We start from the raw sequence: 23,266 nt of genomic DNA, 5'->3' as shown, positions 1-23,266 counted from the left end.
TATAATTATTAGTTTATTGTTTAAATCATAACATATGTATAACTTATTTACAAATAACTATACTAAAATGGTAGGTCTACATCAAACAAAAAAAAACACCTGAAATCATTAATTTATAATTTGTTATTTTAACGCCCGAAAATAGTAAAAATAAACAATCGAGATGGCTACATTTGTTGAGTTTGAATTTATATAGTCATCAGTCATCATCAACTAATATAAAATCAAAGGTAACAAAGCACTAAAAGTACACTTGACTCCCCCAACAATATTCTATCACAAAAGTTAACTTTTTCGTAGAATAGATATTCTGGTCTGTTCAATTACAAATACACGATATTTCAGTGATATTGGTGTTGCAAAATAAGTTGTCTTCAACTGTAACATAGAGATTATGGGAAAGATTTAAAAAATGTTAAAATTCAAAAAGTAACTTACTTTGCAATTAGATGCTTTATATTACTTGATAAACAAATGTCGCTTAAAACTTAATAAAACAATAAATATTTATATTTCAATAAAAATGATACGCTATAAGTAGAACTTTACAATAAAAAAATACCATTACATAAGAGGTTAATTTTCACAATCTATTTTTGGTCATATATATACAGTAATTACTGAAAATATTAATCTTATCGCTATTTTAAATCTTATCCGATTTACTACAATTTCAAAGTCGTAAGCCACTAACTATCCTTCTCGATAACAAAACTTGTCTCTAGATGATAAACTCATTCCACAATAACTGTGTCCACTAAGCACAAATACTAACACAATCATATTAAGAAATATTGAAGTATTTTACTAAATATCATATAACAAATATTAGTATTATTATATAATATTCGTGTAAGTACTGCTGGTTAAAAGAAAATATTTGACAAAAATTTGATTGTAAACCCTAAATGTGATTAAAATAATTAATTAATAAAGCAGTATTCATTCCACAACGATATTTAAAATATGATTCAAATACTATTATTTTTACTTAGTGTACATGAGGGCGGAAGTCACAATAGCGGCGCCTTCATGCGGCAGCGGCACAGAACTAATGTCGAGCAATTGTGTGGCCTGTTAAGTCTATTTAAGATTCGATTAGTTTAGTGTTTCTTAATCATATACTCTTTGGCTTTGGGTTGAACATGTATGGTGTAAACACGTACTAGCAAATCGAGTGGAATACAGAAGGTGTAGGTTACAAGCGAACGGTAAACCATTTGTGAATCCGGTCTGAAGCAGCCCGTGTTTCCTCGCTCCACATTAATTCTCTCCCATACCATACCGAGAATAATCTCTTGTTAACCAGTTTTAAACACGCAATCAAGAAGACTGACGTCGTGGGACGCGTTTTATTCACCATCCCCCGACGTATTTGAATTGAACCGATTTTTTCGTTTTTTTAATATATTTTTTGTTGTTGTTGTTGAGATGTTTTTGAGTTCCTCTTGATGTAGAAAATACGCAGCGCAGAGTATGGCAGTCAGTGCATCATGAGTAGTGATATTAGTAGGGGCATTTGCTGATGACGTCACTGATCCAGCAGGTCGACTACCGAGGCGAAGGCACACGATCCCAACCCACTGGTCGACATCAGGTGTATCAACTCTTGCGCGTGGGCCATTGCTATTTCCAGCGGAGGTCTTCTCGGCTTATTATTTGACTCTGAACGCATCAAAATATAGCAATTAACGATGGAAAACAAGGCACTTTGGTTGCAATTTTAAATCAGACATGCACATTACCTAAAATTGCAGAATTAAGGGAAGCACACACGTTTTCTCTTTGAGATGGGTTGAGCTGCCAGCCAACAGGACTCGACCACGGATTCGAATAGGCTAATAAACTAAATGCATCCTGAAATAATCAACGGATTAGTATCGCATTTGCTTGGGAATACAGTACAGGACGATTTTTGCTGTTTTAGGCATTTCAGAAGAGGAAAACCAATTGGAATATCTAGAGATCGGTTTTTAAATCAAACCACAGCTTGCTATCTTCCTTCTTATTACTTCTTTTAATAACTTTTTAGTTTGAATTAATTTTGTCAAATGGACTACTTTTTTTCTAAATCACTTTACATTATAATGATAATAAATGTGATTTAACTTAACATTAATCGTATTTCACCAGGTATTTTTAGGAAGTTGCTGATCTTATATTACCTAAACATAAATATTATCTATTTTTTAAGATATAATGATAAGTCGAAAATAATGATTGACAAAGTAGACCAACAATACAAATCTCACCCAACATGCTCTTTAAGAAATACTACGAATTGTTGCTCTCTACTCAAGACGTCCGTCAGAGGCTGGAAGAACGTAGGTATCAAATGAATATTACTGAGGATTTAGATAAGAAAATGAAGGAACCTAAAAATCAGACATTTTTAAACATACTTTTTACAAGTGTACCATGTGACGATAAGTCCCAGGAGAAAACCAATAGTAAAATAGCCGATTTTAGGAAACTAAATTTCATGTGCTCTACCTCCCTTTAAAATGTTCTCAATGACTTGGAACAATGGTTTAATATGTGTTAATCAATAAAGTTAATAAGGTACATATCTCTTTCAGGAAAATATAATGAAACATATCAATTTTTAATGAGCAATTTTATTATTAAATTTGGTAAGATTGAATTCATCTGTAGAACACAGTTTAATATATTATTTACTAAGAGTGATATGTATTTGTTGCATCTGACATATATGTTATAAAACAAAGCACCGTTAAATATTTTCAAAAATCTGAGTTATTCACTAATAACTTAAAATTATATACAGTTACTAAAGTTTTGAATGTATTAATTCATTTTTATCATTAATAACTATGATTAAGCCAATGTTAATACATTGTGAAGTTTAACATTTTTATTAAATAATTGTTTTATAATCAGGGGTGACTAATAAAATTTAAACTTGAGAAGAAAATTGTCATGATCTCTATATTATTTAAATGACAATGTTAAATCTCACCAAATCTTGAAGAAAAAATAAAATAACATTGATATTTTAACATATTTTAAAGACAAATCAATTAGATATCCTAATTAAAATAAATAGTTATATGTAAAAAGTACTTCATGGGAGTTTTTATCCATCTCACAAAACAAAATCAAACAATACAGTTACTAGACTCAAAATATATCAAAAACTGTCATATACATTAAACGGACAATAAAAGTTTTAATAGCATTATTTGAAAAGTTGTGGACTCTTAGACCACTTTGATCTGCCTTGCCTGGAACAACCAAAATCAACCAATTTATGTTGACCTGCATACTCACCTCTAGCATTTTTTGATTATGTTCACTTGAGATTTTGTCGACGTTCAGCCTCTGGCTCATACTGTATAATTCTCTACCGAATTCTAATATTCGTTCTACGGCGGGTTTTGCATAGTTTTTCCTACTGACTGGCACAACATCTACATCTGTAACGTACATATAAACTGTGAACGAACTTTTAGGACATTTCCAAACTTGTTTCTTACCCATGTCTTCGTCTTCATTATCACAGATACTGATTTCCTGTGGAAGTTCAGTCGGGTTGTGACTGTTGCCGTTTTGGTAGCCGTTGCTATTCTTCCCGTTGCAAGAGTCACCGTGTCCGTTATGAACGTCGTCCTGCGTCTCCATTTCTATGTCGCTGTCTTCCGGCTGCTGGATGATTGGAGGGACCTCGTTCGAGTTGCCGTTGTGTTGCGTGTTATTCTGATTCATTTCCTCCACGTTCTGTTTACCTTTATTGCTAAAATATAACAAAGGGCGTGTGTTATGTTAAGTTTTACGAATGGCCAGCTGCGTCAAACTAAAATACAAAATTTACCTATCCGCACTTATTTTACTGAAACTCTTCGTGGACTGTATGACGGACGTTTGGATAGGACTGTTGGGTCTGGGCGAAGTGGTGTATGACGGCGAATATCCGCCTATACTCTTCTTATGGCATACCTCCTCCAAGTCGGACCCGTTCACCATCTCGACGAACTGGCGACACTTGAGCATGAACAACAGGTTCTGATTGTTCTCCAGCAGACCGGGGTACAGCCTGCAGGTTTTGTCTATTGCCGCTCCCATTCTTCCAGCTAATACTAATTTTAAAATTTCTGAAATACAAGTGCGACACGTTATTGTTAACATTCTTTTGTGGTATTTCAACGGTGCTCACTTTGTCGATTTTTTATAGACATCACGTCTTCGTTAAAGGGTTGATCGGTTATGTGGGCGAACGCCTCCGCTGTGTTGTAATAACCGTGATGTACTAAATAAGTCGAGACCATTCTACAAACATTAAACACAACATGTAAATTTTGTAACAATAAAATAGATATGTGATATGGATTAAAATTAATAAATATTATTATATACATAGTTCCACCTTGAATAATTTGCTTTATTGAAATGTTTTTGTAATATGCATGTAGTAAATCAGTAGAAATCAAAGTTCAAACAATTAATATGTAAATTCGTCTTGTAAATGTTTTTTCAGTAATTTTACTTTATGATGTTTGATAATTAACAAATGATATCTATGTGGATCCTTTTAATCAGCAAAACTATTTACACACGTATTTTCACTATTTTGATCCATTATATCCCCTAAATCAATTTATTGTTAATTTGTTTATCGCAAATAAATAGAGCCAAATCAGTGTTGAAATTTGTATGTTAATTTAAATTTATCATGTGGACAAAGACTAGTAGTGCATTTTATAGGTTGAACTTTATCTGTTGTTTGATAACTATACAGCTCTTTTGTTCAATATTTGGTCAACTGAATCAACATTTCATAAATCAATTTATAGTTAATTAAAAAAAAAAATTAAAATACATTGGGAACAAAACAATACTAACTTGTTTAGAATGGCTTGCCATTCGCCTTGGCTTTCTGGAACAGGAAAATCTAAAATTTCCGTCCTAGTTCGGAATCGTAATTCTTTCATCATATCTTCTATATCAAAAACAAACGGCTCTTGGCCAAAGTTTGCGTCCACGACTTCACCAGGAGTCTGTAGACCAACTGTAGGGTATAGGTTAGGCTGTAAATAAAATGATACATATTATTGTCACATCTAAATGAATTGTAGTCCCCGTTTTACCTCTGTATTCATATGATCTGTCCAATATAACTGTTCCTTTTATAACGAATGTGACATTACAGTTTCTAATTACGATTTGAAATGAAGCATTAGTTCAATATTTTGGAAATTAAAGTGGTAAAACGAAAACTGTTACAGCATTCACATGACATACAATAAATCTGTTGCAACTAACCATAAAACTGCATCACTAACGCCTTCTTACAGTACTCACATGACATACAATAAATTTGTGGCAACTAACCATAAAAGTGCATCACTAACGCCTTCTTCAGAGGAAGTAAACTTGTCGCCTGCGACAATCCCCTCTTCTTTCTAAATTTTATTTAGCAGTTCAGTTCTTCCAACTAGACAATGACAGTAATATTGGTGAATTGAAAAACTGAGTGGGTAGGAAAATGCAATTAAACGCAATTTTATTGGTTAAAAAATTATCGTTGGCAACAAGTTTTCGTTGTGTAAATCAATCGTAATGATAACTGTGGCAAAGTTCACGTTACACTTTAAATTTGACACTTTCGTAAGTTGTTAGATGGACGTTACTTCCTCTACGTGTTTTATTTATATACATGCACCACAATTATGATAAATAAATAATTGGATTTAAGATTCGACTAAAGAATGTTTTTGTGTGCTTGCAACTGACGATTGGGGAATGTGAAATATTTGTTATCTCAAGTTATTACAGAGTAAAATTAACTTACAGGTAGATCTCTAAAGGCAGTACCAAGATGATGGCCGTTTTTCGTGTAGAAGCACGTGTTATCGATTAAATTTACGCCACAGCCGATCACATCGCCGGTTGTGAACGTCGGTCCGTAAGTTTGGCCGGTTCCAGATGAGCAAAACGAATTACCGTCGTCCCCGTGATAACCATAAGACTGTTTGTCCCAACCTGAAGACAATATTTCCGTTAGGACACAACACAACAGGGTAAAAAAAAAGTAATCTATGAGTATCAATTTTGAGGTCAGTTAATGTCTGTTATTATATCTTTCACGCACAATTTAGTAATACAAACAACAATTGATGACAAATATTTTTTTCAATATTTACTTTAAAATAACCACAAGAAAAATTAAATTAACCCAAGATCTGTGAGTTAGGCAACCACCCACCTGTACAGTAAATGTTAACCTCAAATGTGATACTCAAAAGTTTTTGTTGTTTTTCTTAGTCAGCCTATTTCAGTTAGAATTTCATATTGATTGTTCACTTTGTTCTTCAATATATGAAAGAAAGATTGTAGGGTATGTTATTTACTTTGCAAAAATGGCAAATATATATGTAGGAGCAACTATTTATATAATTTTTATCACATTGTTGACTAGACCTGTATATGAAGTGGCTGCCCAAGGAAATAGCAAACATTACACACAACATTAAAGTTCATTAGGAAACGCACACCAATAATTAAATTTAATCGAAATTTTATATATTTAAAATAATTTCTATTTAAATTAAATCTTACAGAAATATTTTGAAAAATATATATTTGTTAAATAATTAATGTATACATTAAACAAAATATGTATATTATATATATTTTGTTGGATACTCTTTCTTCTGTAAACAGTAAGTCAAATATTCAATGAAATATTTAATTAATTACCACAATTCATTTAAATTTGATGCTTTCTGGTGTTTTAATCGAGATTACATGTAGTTCCACAAGTTTTCAATTGTACTGAGGTTCGGACTTTATGCTGGCCAATCGAGAATCTCAACATTTTTATCTTTTAACCAACTTTGAACAACTTTAATGAATGCTTCTGCACAAATTCCAAGTAATTAGTAATTGCTGGCATTACATATCTCACGATGTCTCTATATAAGAAAAGCTTCATTTTACTAATAAATTTGTTGTAGTGATTCTATACCATGCCAAGGAAAGGAACCAAAAACCAAGACTTTTCTTCCTCCATAGTTTTTGTAGTGTATCTGGGATCCAAACATTTATTAGGAGGACGAAGACTATACTTTTTATCCCTGATATATATCTTTGGAAGTTTTGTCATTCAGCCGACGTCTCATTGTTCTACTAGACCCTATTAATTAATTTTTTATTTACCTAGAGGACAATAATGGATGTTTTTTACTGATTTTGCAATTTATCTTGTCAATAAAAGGAGTTGTTTTTTTTAAGATACTTTCTTATTGTATTTTGAATTGAGTTGTGTTGTTTCATATTTGTTAGTAAGCATTGTAAACCATTTTTATTTATTTAGACTTGGATGTTTCATCTTAATTATTAATTTCCTCTTCTCTGGAGAGCAATGTTTCTTTCTTCTCATTGAAACTGAACTTATTTAATAAAATAATACAAATTCTAGTAAGAATAAATTCTAAAAGTATTGTTAAACATTAAAAGTAAAGAATATTGAAATATATTTTTTATGCTGACTAGACATGATGGATTTTAAATTTTGTGCTATTCCTTTGGCTATCATTGTATACTTATTCCACTCTATGTGATTTACATAAAACTATACAACTTTTTTCAAAGGTTGTTTTGATTTTATTAGTTTCAACATCATTGATCATTACTCTATGTAGCTATTAAATCTATTAAATTGCTTGTTTTACTTTGATGAGAAGTTTAAGATGGGCTTCAACACAGTGAGAATACTTAAATGAATGACAAAGGTTCATTAATGAATAATACAAGAAAATCGATGAAAGTTATGCGGCTATTTTTTATTCTTTTTAAAATTATTGATTTTATGGCGGAGCTATATTTGTTATAATAATTATTATTATGTAGTAATGAATATTTATCAACACATGATGGTTTCTGTTATTATTTAATGAATTAATAATTTTATTTTCATTTTATTATAAATAAATACATACAATAGATAAATATAATGTATACATTTTATATACTTATGTATTCAACAATTAAAACATTAAGAAAATTTTTATAAATATAATATATTGAAAATGCTCAATAAAAGTGAACAATTTGTAAGAGATGTGTTTGTGAACAAAATAAATTAAGGAAACTGACTCCTACAACACTTAATAATTTGATACAATTATCAATTGAGAACAATTAATTTTGGATGAGTAAATGATGTCTTTAAGGTTGTGACAATAAATTACATTCACACAAAGGAAAATTTACGATTTTAGAAACTATAAATGTTAAATTTTAGAGTGCATTTATGCTAATCACCCGTATGTAGTGGCACCCTTTATTCACTTAATATCTTTCATTTATTACAGTTATTGTAATACATCTTAATGATACTATGTACTTATACTGGTTCTCAGTATTGTTTTCTAATTAAGATCATGGTATTTAAGAAATAGCGTTGACAACTAGATAATATTTACCTGGCAATCTATTCATATTAACACCTTGTGCAGACAAACCAATTCCCATGTAACCATCGCGACCTTTGCTTACAATTTTTACTTCGAAGTAATAAAGACCACAAGCAGCAGGAATTGGATGAGTCGCTTGTACACTTGCCGCGTCCCTATGTGTTTTTCCATGTCCTGAAAATACAATTACTTTGTTATTAAATAATTCGTTTACTCCATTACATTAACCTTCTCCACAATGAACAACATTCATTCAAACAACGTTAAAGAAATAAAACATGTTTATCGATCCTGTAACAATAAAAGGCAACAGGTCTAATTATTAAACACGCACACAAAAAAAGACTTTAATTAATGAGCGAAAATGGCGAATTGTTAACACGGCACTGAATCGCAAGTGTTAAAGAGTTGAATGATCCTTTTTAGACTCCGACTCGCACCGTGGATTAACCGATGTTTTGCAGGAGGAAGCCTCGTCGCTGTACGGGCAGCGTTTGCTGAATTGCTTTTAATTGTTCTAATTTGATTTGTTGTTAAATAGGTCGAAACGTCGCCGTTGATGGAACAGTTTCAGACTCACGTTCGATCGAAATGATCAAAGCAAAAAACTGACCAGGCGACATTTTAGGCGGAAGCCCGTTATGTCGTACGGATTCTTTGGGAGGCGACGGATTTTACAGTAAAAACAATTGAGTAATACTGCTTGTGTTTTGTTTTAATTTTAATTGAAAAAGATGAAGGAGCGGAACATGGCCAATTAAAATAAACAAATTTATTTTGTCGATTGTTTTCAATAAAATTTTACCATAGAAGCGAACCGCAAACAACATTTAATTTCAAATTGACAAAACGTGCCGAAAGTCGAAAAAACATGCCTGCAATGCTCTTTGAGTTTGCTATTTGGCTAATAGCCCCAGTTCACATGTATCTTCTCATGGCTTTGTTCCACATGATGCTGCTCCCCGACGAAACTGATAGATACGTAAATATCCACAAATTTCAAAAAAAATTTTATGTCTAATTGTATATTTGATTTCAGGAAAGAAATAACGGCACCGACGACGGATACATGTGGTAACAGACACTGCAACTTTGCCCCCCTGTAATCATATTACCCCCATTTAATCTATTTTACAATGTATTGCGTATTCGTATTGTATAATCATTCAGATCTGACTTTTGTATGACAATTTGCCAAATTAAAGACCTCCTTTGAACCTTTGATTTTTTAATTGAAAACCCAAAAAAAGACGCCCGTTCAATCACGATCGGGTCTTGCGCCTAACTGTAAGCAATTGCAAGCGAATTGAGAACAAATCAATTAGATATTTAATAAACGTCACAAGTCAACGTGACGTGAAAATATCGTCAAAAGCCGCGGCGCAGAAGGTGAGTGAAATTTTCGTGCGTGAATTGGCGGTAAAAATTGTGATGGTGCGCTGGAAGGTCGCGGAGGCCATCGCATCCCGCGGTCGTGGACCTGACGCGGGCACGGCTTCGGCCACGACCACCACCACCACCGCTACCACCACACACACACACACACGGATGCCCGTTCATAAAACTGCGGCCACGGGCCGACGCACCCGCCGAAAACCCGGTCCAGACGGCTGGGCTGCCTGCCTCTCGTTGCAAATAGATTCGAATCGCCTCTCCGCTGTTTTAATCGCCATTAGGGGTATTGCACCCAGCGATGGGCTTTCGAGGCGGTTTTGTCTCCGATCTGCGACGCAATAACGACCTGTACGATCCGGGCACGTTTTATCTTGGCGTTGCACACCGAGTCGAGGTTCAAATGGTTTACAACTTTTAAGTGAGATTCGAATGGATCTTGAAGTTGTGAACTTTAAATGTGCATAACGTGCAGGTTTTAAAATTATAGAAACAAATATGCTCTATCTAATTATAACGTAATTATCTTGATACTTAATTACATCAAGATTTAGGCATGATTTTATGGTTTTATTTTAGTTGTTATTTTATGGGGGCACATTTAGGTTATGTTTTATAAATACTGAAGTTTAAGAAGACATCTAATGTCAGAAAATGTTAAAGTTACGCCACAATTTTTTCAAGATTGAATTAAATTGATTAATTAAACATAAAACCTGCTTCAAATTTACTGTTCAATTCTGTTTTAATTGGAGACCCTTAACCTAAAAACTTAACAAATACACAAAAGTTATTTACTTTTATGAAACACTCTCAAACGTCAATGTCAAGTGATAAGTGTCAATGATATCAAAAAACTTCCAAGACAGCAGTTTTGTCGAAAACAACTCAAATTAAATAAAATACCTTTGTTATTAAAGTAATACATACATTTAATATAAAAACAAAAAGATGTAGATCCAAATACAGGATAAATTCTGATTTATATTTATATCTTTTTCAATATATTTTAACTGGATTCCAAATGTATAGTTGTTATTAAGGAACAAATAAAAACAAACTCTCATTATGGCTTATTAATAATCTCTTTAATTCTTTATAATGTTATCTATTGAGAAAGCTATAATTGTTATTGTTATATTGTTTTATTTATTGAATTATTTAAGTTCATTATATTGCCTTTGTTGATTTTTTACAACAATATCATTTAATTATACAAGATCCATTTATGGTAAAATAAGCAGAATAATAGTTTTCAATATATGTATAAAGAATATGAGAATTTGTTATAAATATCGAATTTTTTGAAGCCTGATTATAATTAATATATCCCTTTAAATGGATTACTATTTGCACGTTTCGAAACTGTATGACTTAAATATTTATAACGGTCGTGTATTGCTGTAACTTAACCTGTAAGAGATGCAACCAATTCAATAAAAACTATGTATAAATAATTTGTTCACCATTGTTATATTAATCCAACAAATTAGACATTTAAAATCTCATTAATATTAATGTTGAGTTTTTGGTACAAAATCATTTTCTTGTTAGTTCGACAGAGACGAGATTTATTTAAAAATGGATGTGAACTTTTTAACTGTAAATTCGTGTAACAATACCGTTTGTTTTTATTAATAAATCGTTTCCATTACATTATGCGATTCGGATAAGTACACTTATTAATTTTATTGTTCGTAATTACACACTAACACATTGTCTACCAACCAGCATTTATTAAACTTAAAACTAAACCGGAAATAATTATTTAAGATATATTAAACAATTTTCGTTTTTATCTCCAGCTAAAGTTACTCAGCGGTTTTGTGATCTTGTTAAATATATTTAAATTCGTATTGTTTATAGCAATTTTCCAAACGTTTTGTACTTTGTAATATGTATATTACTCATTGTTCGATATTTTCTTTAATTAATTTTTGTTGAGAAATCAATTTTATGATAGTATTAAGCTCAGACTATTGTTTTCATTGGCCGCGTATATTCTAGGTCATACGACTAATCATCGAATTACTCACGGAATTACAACAAAACAATTACAGTTGCAAAAGTAGATTAATACAGGTAGATTGTTGTTTATTTGCAAAGAGCTGATCTGTGAAAACTTCTCTATTTTGAAAATGTAACGTTGGAGCTTGGATAAACGTTTAAATCTTAAGTGAATGCCAGTCATTAATTCTAGCAATTATGGTAAAACATACTTTCAAAGATATATGAGTAATACAACTGCAGTTAAAAGATACAATTAACATAAAAACTTCAACTTTAAACTTCTTCATTATGAGTAAACAGTTAAATTTAGACATGAAAGGCCGTCTTATTTGAATTGGGTTTTATAGGTGCTTTGCTAATTACACAAGATTCCAAGAGCATGTCAGCCATCAAACAGGCAAATATAGATATTACTTTACAAATCTATATCACAATTTTTAGTTTTATGATAAAATTACTACTTAAATTGATTAATTAAATATGATTCTCAGTCTATTCGTTGTTGATCCTTTATTATTCTGTATGAATTGGAGTCACTAAAACCTATTAACTAAATAAAGTAATTAATTAAAATAAAATCGAACTTTAACTTGTCAGAAAAAAGTTCGAAATATCCTGTTTCCAATAAACTACAAAATAAATAATCTAATAAGTGTAGAAAAAAATATTAATTTGTTTTTCTAATTTACATATTAAAGATGCATCTTTGTAAAACATTTGCCACATTTTTTATTATAATCTTCTTCAGAAAATAATAATATAGAAAAATTCAGAATTTGTAAAACTCTAATTTCAATCTGGATGAAGTCAATAAAACTATTGTTAAAAGAAAATTTCCTTTAATGTATCTTCTATTTTACTTGTTTTTTATATTAATCCTTAGAGAGATTAACATAATCACTCCATAAAATGGACAGATTTCAATTTCTTATCGAAGTTTGACTATAGACCCTCAAACAGGGTCTAATGATAAGTGATAATTATCAATTGATAAAAAATCTATGAATAAGTTTTGTATTCGTCTAAAATTTGTCTAAAAACCTTCATAAATTTTAGTAAAAAAATAAATAAATTAACATGTTTGCTATTAAAAAACTACATAAATAAAAAATAAAACATACTCTTTAAAAACATCGAATTTTCCACAGGGAAATAATTGAAAAATTAAATTTATTCAATATATATTAGATCAACATATATCATCGTTATTATGAAATAAATAAAAATGTATTTTTAGTTTTTTTCCACTTTTCCTATAATTAATTTCTTTGAGAAAATTATTCTTAAGTTTATTGTATTGTCTTTCTTTCTTAATGTTTTCTCATAATATTGTTTTTGTTGATATTTTAGTATAAATTAGATAATATCACAGAAACACTGAATAGCTAAAACTCTAACTAACATTAATTTCAATTAAACTGAACAGAAGTTAATAAAATTATTGTTAAAAGAAAGAATTTTCTTTAATTTATCTTCTATTTACTTGTTTTTTGCATTAGCCCTTAGAGAGACTAATATGATCACTCCATAAAATGGGCAGATTTTAGTCTCTTATCGAAGTTTGACTGTAGATTCTTAAACAGTGTCAAGTGATAATTATCAGTTGATAAAAATTCTATGAGTAAGTTTTGTATTTCCCTAAAATTCATAAATTGTAGTAAAAAAACATAAATAAATGAAACATGTTTGCTATAAAAAAATACATAAATTAAAGAAAAAGATACATCATATTCGCTAAAAACATCGAATTTTCCACAGGGAAATAATTGAAAAACATTCTTACGACCTATTTAAATTATACTGGAACATGTTTTTACAATTAAATTTATTCAACATATTTAGAGTGGGCTCAAAATATATCGCCGTTATTATAGAATAAATAAAAATGCATTAGTTTTAATATTATTTCCACATTTCTTATAATTAATTTCTTTGTTTATAATTTGATAAAGTTATCCTAAAGTTTATTGTATTCTTTTTTTCTCATAATATTGTTTTGGTTGATTTTTTAATATACATTGGATAGTAACACAGAAACACTGAATATGTAACTAACTTTAATTTCAATTAAACTGAACAGAAGTCAATAAAAATATTGATAAAAGAAAGAATTATCTTTAATTTATCTTCTATATAATAGTTTCTTACATTAACCCTTAGAGAAACTAATATGATCACTCCATAAAATGGACAGATTTTAATTTCTTATCGAAGTTTGACTGTAAATTCTCAAAAAGGGTCAGTGATAATTATCAATTTATAAAAAATCGATGAATAAATTTTGTATTCCTCTAAAATTTGTGTAAAAAACTTCATAAATCGTAGTAAAAAAACACTAATAAATGAAACATATTATTGAAACTATTAGAAAACTACACAAATTAAATAAAAAAAATTATAACATATTTAGAGTGGGTTCAAAACATATCATCGTTATTATGGAATAAATAAAAATGTATTTTTAGTCTTATTATTATTTCCACTTTTCTTATAATTAATTTCTTTGTTATAATTTGAGAAAGTTATCTTTAAGTTTATTGTATTGTTTATTTTTCTCCGTTATTTCATAATATTGCTTTTGTTGATTTGTTTTATATTGATGAGACTGTTTAAAATTTATAGGCAATCGACATTTAGAAAATTTAAATTATTTCTCAATCTTATAGTTTGCTCAACTGTTAATCTCTTTAAAATAATCAAAATAATAGTTAAACATTGTTAATAATTATCTGGATAAGTATGTCATAGTTGTTATAACATTGAATTAATTAGAACTCACCTTTCGAATGGGAACACGGTTATAACGCACATAGTCCGATTTTCTTAAGTTTCCTAAGATCAAATCCGTATTGGCCAATCGTAATTGATCTATCAAACGAATGGATAATCCGTTCGACTTTCCGTATTAAAACAAAATGCGATCTATGACCGCGGCCCGTGTTCCGAGCCTTGACCCAATTGCGGCACTTCGTTACGGCTCAAATCTGCGTCATCGTTGCCCCGCGAGAGCAGTGACGTCACCCCCGCAAGAGTAGCGGCTTTTCCGACTGTCCGGGCGGGCCCCGACGAACTCGGTGGTGCCGCGGTATTTTGTTTGTCCGGGGGATGAAAAGGGGCATCCTTCGCATTTGTGCGCGGCGCCGTTATTGTGTCGTGACGGATGCGAGGTCAATTTGAACGCGACTGGGGGGGCGTGTTTTGGGGGGACGGTGCGACTTTTTAATGTACGTTTGTTTTTTATTTCGCCCGTTAAATGCACGTTTAATTATAATTTAATTGGAGCGGCAACTATTTCTATTTGGAGGATAATATATATTTCAAAGGTCCGCAGCAAAAACAACAGCTGCGACTTCAGTAAAATCGATGGTGTGGATCCGTGGTGCAAATTTGTTTTAATTAAATCGCAACAAGTTGACATGGAAAAAGTGTGACGAACTGGAATAAAATTTCCAGTGAAAATTATGCACGTTGTGTGGGTGGGGTGTACAAGTAACGATATCGCACCAGTGGAAAGTTTTAATATATTTTTAAAAAAGAATTACATTTTTAAACTCTAATAATTATTAAATACGGATATTCTTAAGTACTTATTATTTATTGAGAATGATTTCTTAAATCTCAATATGTACAGTGGCGGTCACTATCATATCATAGGAACTTTTTAAAATGTTAAATATTTTAGCCATAACTATTTTATTTAATGTGAACTATTAAAATAATATTAATTTACTATTGTTTTTATACAGTATTATAAAAACTACTATATTCTTATTCTATAAAATGTTACATATATTTTTCTGAATTGAGCTGAACATAAATACAGGAATTTTGAAAATTTGAACTTTCAAATTTCTTATAGTTTCGACCAATGATTAAATAGTTATAATAAGCACAATAGTAAAATATATATTTAAATTTACAGACAACAAATAATAATAATAATAATAAAATAATTTTGTCTAATGAAAAACAAAAAGGGCGTAATTTTTTTAATAAAATTAAATTCATTAGTTCCATAGTAGATACAACAATATCAGAAAAAACAATAAACATTATATCATAAGTTATGTTAATAAGTAGCTTTAATTATGGCTATTACTGTTTATTATCTTTAAAAAATTCAAATTAAAAAGATTTTATATTATTTAAAAAAAAAACAAAATTTATTATTTTTATTTTAATGAAATTATATTTTTGATGTCATCATACTTAATTGATTTAAAAAGTTAATTGTGTTTGTCCAAAACACAAAAAATTAAATGAGTCATACGAATGTCTAACCCATCATTTCTTCCAGTCGACTCATTGTATGTTTTATATGACGAATATTATTATATAAAGGTTGTAACCTTTTCCAGAATAATATTTGCCTCACAAAATATACAGTTTGTCTACTGGAGATTTTTCTTAAAACATTAAAAAATGGCCTAGAAAGAGATTCTGCTTCTATATGACTTAAGTAACTTAAATTTAAAAAAAAAACTAAAACAATATACTATAAAAGAACCTTACAATCATTTTTTTAGTTGGTCAGTTTCCCAAACACAAATTGAATATGTAAAATAAAAATAATTTTATATTCGTTTGACATTTTAATAAATAAAATAAATATTTTCCTGGAACACAAAATTTATGTTGTGCATATAAAATTATTAAAAAATTATTTTCTGTATTTTCTTAAAACATCATTAAATATGAATATTTATAATTTTTTTATGTTAATTCATTATTTTTTATTGAAGGTTATATAAAATAAAAAAATATTTATTTAAACAAACCAACTGATGTTACCACACTTAATTAAAAAAATAAATATACTTATGTGAAACATATTAAACAACAACTTGATAATAATATTTATTGAAACAATTTGTCATTATATTATCCTACTTTTTTACAAATAATTTTATTATTTAATAAAGTACAGTTAAATGTATGTAAGTATAGTTTTATTAAGCTATGTATTTTTTTTAATTTATATATGGATATTTACACAATGAAAATTAAAAAGTACCTTCTGATGCGACAGAAACAGAATATCTTAAAGTCAAAACAGTGTCCAAAGAAGTCCTCTCCCTGACAAATATTGTATTGAACTCAACTGTCAATTTAACCAAATTTTGGACACCATCAACTATTTTTTGTTAAACAGAAAAAGAGAAACTTGTGATACATAGTGATTTAAAATTATTTTTATTCTCTATTCAATGCTATTTTGTTGGTTAAAATTAGATGAGTTATTACAGCGTTCATTTAATGTGTTAAATAAACCTCCAAAAAATTATTCGGTGTTTATTGTTAAAAATTTCAATATTCTCACAAAAATAGGAATTGGAAGTCAATATTTACACAACCAAAGACTGTTTTAGTCTTTCGTTTATTTCTGAATTGATGGTTGTGTTTATAATTCCATGGGGAGAGACTTTTAACGACCTCACTGTATATTTTTAAATAAATTTTATATTAATATGTATTTTTTATTAATAGTAAAGAGTATTCTTTAATTAACGCATTATCATACGAAATAATGGCACGTTAATGAATTTACTATTTTTACCTGGGTAAAACACAAAATTATATAAAATATTTGTTTAATTAGGAACAAATCTAATTAGACTCATTAAAAAGTAGTATTTGTACCATAAAATATAATAAATAATTAGCATTTCTATAAAAATAAATATATGTATACGTATATTTTATTAGTTTTTGTGTCTATTTGTGGTCTTCAAATTTCTGTTAAATTAAAAAAAAAACTTAATAAATAGATGTACAACAAATATATTAAAAATAAATGTAATAAAAAATGTTTTTAATTAAAAAAGCATATCAAAAATGAATAAGAAAAATCGTAAAATAGTAAATATTATTATTGTTTCTCAAATCCAGAATATTGAAAATATAGATCCAGCCTTAGCCAGGCCACGAAGCAATGTAAATCGACCAGTCTCAGTTACAAGCAAATCACAAGAAACCATAATAAAGATAAAACAACAGATAAAAGGTTCGTTCTGTGGCTTTTGAATCGATTTATTGAAAATGGTGTATCGGTCACATAAAAACGAAAACGGAAATGCAACACGCATCGTAATTTTTCTCATTGGCACACTGCCTCGCTGCATAAATCGTTGTCATTATCCACAACAATATATTTACAGTTGACACGTGCTCAATCTTAAGGACTGCCATATCTCATGCGAATATAACTGCCGAGTGGCAATTTGCATAAAATCAACGGTCTAATTGCAAGCATTCCAACAACAATAATAACAACAGACATTGTAGGAGTGCGAGGTCGGAATCAGCCTTGAACGTACACGCGGTATAAAATGCGGCCTTCGAGCGCCGTTGCCAAATATCTGCCACGCACAAAATTTTTTTAACACGGTCAACACCAACGAAGAACTGACCAGTCGGTACAATCTACGTGAACGTTAACGAAAAATAAAAAAAATCGACGGATTCGTGGAAAGTGGATCGAATTAAATTTTCGGGCCTTTCACACACGAACAATCGATTCTTCGTTTCTTTTGGATCGACAACAATAATGGGATGTTTTGGTTGCGTGTACGCATGTCGAGTTTATCACAATGTTCTGATGGAATGGCGTGGTGTGGTACCCCCGGTATACGTGTATAAATAACGTAGCTAATTTTATTCACTCGGAGCACTCTTGTTTCAGGAAAACATTCTACAAATTTATCTGTACTAGCGATGTGTCAGGCACATGGCATATCTAGATTATATTTGTTTGTGGCTTAGGTTCCGCATACACATAATCACGGAATGAATTAGGATAACACACTGTGTATGGCAGTGGAATAAGAAAATTATTAACTCATATTTAAGTAACTGTGCAGATGATGTGGTAGGGTTTTATCATATATGGAGAAATGACTTAAAAAAAATGAAACACAACACTCATTTACAATTTGGAGAAATTTAATACACACTCTCCGAAATTTTGATTTGTAAAACGGTATTTTTTTTATGGAAATCTTTTAATTATAGAGAAAACATAGTCAAACATTTTAAACCACAATAGGACTTAAGGAACTATAAGAAATTTAATGTAGAAATGTATTTTCTTCTTTTTTCTATAATTTGGAACTATTTCGAACAAAATCTTTCTAATTTTGATAGTAAAAAGGGTTGTAGCTTGTACCTGGGCAGGAATTTGAAAAATTATTTTGTTTTTTAAATTTGTTTACTCATAATTACCGAATTACCACAGTTATGTTGTCTTCTTTTCTTTAGAGTTAAAAAAGATTAAAATACCATACAGTTCATATACTCCAATTTTCAAAAATATGATTTTTTGGCGATATTTCAAAAATTTGAAAAAATCAAAGGTCATTCCACACTGAACATTTTTTTTCTAAAGTAGTTATTAAATTAAATTTTATTAAATTATCAATCATTAACAAACAACAACATCATTGTTAGGTATAATAATAAACACTACTTGCACCACTTGGATACAATAAGATCGATTAATATTGAACTACAAACTTTAGAAACACTCACATACAAAGTCATAATCATTCTTTACAACATATAATTAAAATTAATTATATTGATAATTAATACTAATTGCACTTTTAATTTTAAGTTTTAGTAGGGTAATAATACAACAGAACAATAAAAATAATGTACTTCAATTTCTAGATATATGTTATACATTCAATAAAAATTACATAAATCAAATAGTTTAAACTGGTGTTTTACGAAATTTTGCACCATGAAAAATGATGAAAAAAGGAAGATATTTCTGAAATTTCTTGTTAAACAATCAATGTAGTTCCTACATAGTGAGGTCGTTAAAATTTCTTCCTCGCCCAGCTGAACATGAGGACAAACTTTTATTTTCGAATGTAGCAAGTAATTAACAAATTAATTCGGATAAAGTAAAGTAAAGAAGTCACTTAAAATGAATCGTTTATAATTAAGCAATTAGTTATCTGGTTTATCTTTTAATAAATGAAATATCACAAGACCATCCTTGCTATTATAAAAAAATAATTGATGGTACTGGGCAATTTGCCACCATGTCAACTTAATGGAAAAAATTTAGGTGGATTGACAACATTTTACATTATTTTCTATTCGAGGTCGATATCATGTTCCATTCAAAGGTTATGGGAGGGAACTCTATAAAAAATATCTACAAATTAATTTCTACAGTACTAATCTAAAGTATTAAACGGTTTTAATAAAAATAAAACATGACACCAACGAAATCAAGTTATATTATAGAAAATAACGTCATCAACCAAATCTGTTTTCAATATTTTTTGTATATTATCAATAATTAGCTTTTAATGTAGTCCATTGAGTCATCAAATTTCTTACATTATGAATTATAGTTTATGCAGAATACTATTAATTATATGTGATTAAATAAAAATGAACAGTTAGCATGATTAGTTATGTAGCAGTAATTAGGTAATTTAATTAAATACATATAATAACAATGTGGCTTCGGGGCGCATCCGCCAAAACCGTATAAATTAAATGCCATTTTATCCATTGGGCAAATAGTATCAAAATCAAGTTGGACGTAGTTCTTGTGTACATTTTTAACTTAATTTGTTTCGGACGTACCATATGTTCTCTTGGGACACTCTTTGATTTCTCCCGGTATTTATTAATTTCATTGCATTGAACAATTTATTCCGATGCCCACTTCTATTATTTGTGAAAGTTACAATGGATATTGTGGCAATTTCAGTGTGGCAAGATGTGGTTTTGAAATTGAAGTAGGTATTTAGTCTCATGGAACTGTTTTAATTAGGCATAGACCATTTCCATAACTAAACTCATCTATCATTTAATTGTCCGACATAAAATTGAACTCTTAACATTAACATTTAAACTAATATTTACAGAATTGGGAAATTTCCTATCCATTGTATATGTTGTACTAGGTGTCTGGTGCAATTCACATATTATATTATTTGTAATACGAATAACAACAATAATAAAGTTTGAATAGAATAATATACTTTTTATCATACACAACTAATAAAAAACATACGAAACGAATAAAAACTAATTGAGAATCACGATGAAAATTTCTTGTGAAACAATTTATAAAATATTTATTTTTTTTTAGTTAACAGCAATTAGTTTTTTATTATATAAAGTTGGCGTTATATTAAAAATATGCCATTTAAAAATATACAATTTTTAAATATAACGCTGGAAATAGTACTTAGATTTCACATCTTACTGCCACGAAACGAAATTGAATACAATGTTTATTCAGTAAATAAATAAGTAGATTAATCTTGTGTATTTTCCTTGAATTCACTGTAGTTGTAACCAAATTTGTATTTAATTTTGATGCGACAAACAACCAACATCGATAAATAACTTAACAGCAACATAAAAGTCATATTTTATCAAAAATTTCAAGTCTAATATGATATTTTACTTATAATTATCAAAGTTACTTTAATATTAGTTATGTTAAACCAGTTAATTTAAAAATAAAGGTGAGTCTGAAACGCATACTTAATTAATAAGTTCGCTTTCGATTGACTTAGAATTAATTAATTTTTAAAGCAATTTTTAATGGATATATGAAATACGTATTATGCGTTTTAATGAGGTTATGCAAAATCAGTGACAACATATAAATTATGTTAAATGAATCAAGCCTTAATAATAATGAGTATGTTATTCATCATTTTGTCCACTTTCCAGAAAATTCATTGCCTCGACATCGACACATAACTTTAAATATTATTATTATTATTGAAGAGAAGAATGAAGAGTTATTATAGACATATTTTTTAAGGAACGAACACCCAAGATTTATTTTAATGAACTAAAATTCAGCCTAAGTGATTCAATTTAGATTTTAGAGCATTTGCTCATGCTGGTCAACGTTTTTCTTCCAACGGTACCACTGATCAATATTTTTTGTGCGTGGAAAGGGTTCTTATTAAACAGAATAGAACCATGGCTTAGGTAAAGAGATACAGGTAGAAAATACGATAGGAAACATCTTGTGTTCCTTGTTGGAATACCAGTTGTTATAAAGTGATAAATTGAACTTTTTATATTATTTTTATTTTTCTTTGGCTTATCCATAAAACATAAACATTTGCAATAAATAATTTATCTACATACTATCACTTATTGAAAACATTGAAAATTATTTAATTAAGATTCACAGTTTAATTCCGATTTATCCGTTAATAAACAGCAATGTGAAAGTTTATAAATTTTATCATTTTACGTGTATATCACGAAGAATATCACTAACAAATATAAATAAAGTAATCAACATGGTACTGACATACTTTGTTCCCTTGAAATTTATTCCTTGTCATGATTCGAGTCAATCCAATCGCGCAGATAAAGAAAATGATTTTTCAAATAACGTTTCGAACAGTTCGACGAGGATGTCAGCTGGTCGAAAGTGTCGTATAAAAAATTACGCGTCAACGTGAACATGCACCCCATGCCACAATCAGCTGATTTCTTTGTTTGCTGCATGCAGAAACAGTTAAAAACAAAAACGGTCGATGACATTTCTCAAAATAAACTCGATTCATTCGTCAATTGTCCATGCATAATGACAAGACACCAGATTGTTTCGAAATCGCACAGATGACAAATCACATCCATTTCTAACCCAAACCTTGAAAACATCTTACCTTTATAGTGAACACGTAAATTGCTCTGTGACAAACCGATATAGCTGTATTTTTCTTTAGGACTCCAGGAACGAGGTAATGGCGTTTTCTCCTCGTTCACTGCTGGATACAGTCTTTTCAAACGATCCACTACCCCAATCTGCGATTCGTTTTGGGGATCCATCATTTCACTCCGACCACTACTAACCGCGGCCATTTCTAAACTCCCTTTCCCTTCTGAAATTTTTCCACTCCGCGCAAACTCATCAATTTCATACACAAAGAACGGCAGAACGGAAAATGGCTAACAGGTTTGAAAAACAGCTGATAGATGTCGGGATCGCCATGGCAACCAGGGTTGCCAACTTTTCTTGGTGAAATGGGATATTTAACAGTTTCCTGTGCTTATAAAATTTTTTATTTTTAAAAATACGGCCCAATTACAAATGGTTTATTAGTGTTTACTTACTTGATTTAGTTTTTGAATTTTAAATAACAGAAAATAAATTCTAAATGTATTTCTTATTACAAAAATCCGTATGAAATACCTCATTTACTACTTCAATTAAATTTAATTAATATAGAGCAAAATTTTATTAACAAAATCTAATTTTGCTCCACATATAATATTTTAAATCAATTTAAAATTTGACGTAAATACAATTTATTTCAAATTGTTTAGAATTAGGCTTATTTAAGTTAAAAAAAAAACAATGTGAATCACCAGTTATGAAATTTTGGACGAATATTTTTAAAATGTGTTAAAAATCAAACATGAAACAG

At 29.6% G+C, this 23,266-nt stretch overlaps 1 protein-coding gene and 1 long non-coding RNA gene across 4 annotated transcripts; one reads left to right on the top strand and one right to left on the bottom strand.

Annotated features, from left to right (window-relative positions):
* LOC109601913 (ran-binding protein 9) lies at positions 1–22,773 on the bottom strand. 3 transcript variants are annotated; one of them, XM_049961748.1, is made up of 10 exons: positions 22,505–22,773; positions 8,445–8,609; positions 5,810–6,000; positions 4,861–5,045; positions 4,175–4,287; positions 3,833–4,112; positions 3,498–3,754; positions 3,292–3,455; positions 1,746–1,857; positions 1–1,665 (listed from the first exon to the last, which is right to left on the bottom strand). In XM_049961748.1, the coding sequence occupies exons 1-10, from the start codon at positions 22,698–22,700 to the stop codon at positions 1,532–1,534; spliced, it is 1,797 nt and encodes a 598-aa protein (XP_049817705.1). In that variant the 5' UTR covers positions 22,701–22,773; the 3' UTR covers positions 1–1,531. The 3 variants fall into 3 exon arrangements, with proteins under 3 accessions (XP_049817705.1, XP_019873776.2, XP_049817707.1); XM_020018217.2 differs by having other exon boundaries at positions 3,292–3,437; positions 22,505–22,769; XM_049961750.1 differs by lacking the exon at positions 22,505–22,773 and adding an exon at positions 9,016–9,091.
* On the top strand, positions 5,902–9,652 carry LOC126264317 (uncharacterized). The gene is made up of 3 exons (XR_007547073.1): positions 5,902–6,038; positions 8,977–9,417; positions 9,475–9,652. It is a non-coding gene; the product is annotated as an uncharacterized LOC126264317 (long non-coding RNA).
* Positions 22,774–23,266: the final 493 nt, after the last annotated feature.

The sequence above is a fragment of the Aethina tumida genome, chromosome 1 (genome assembly GCF_024364675.1).
Source record: "Aethina tumida isolate Nest 87 chromosome 1, icAetTumi1.1, whole genome shotgun sequence".
NCBI classification, from domain to species: Eukaryota; Metazoa; Arthropoda; class Insecta; order Coleoptera; family Nitidulidae; genus Aethina; species Aethina tumida.
The sequence above is the reverse complement of the archived record's forward strand: the minus strand, read 5'-3'. Positions and strand labels throughout refer to the sequence as shown.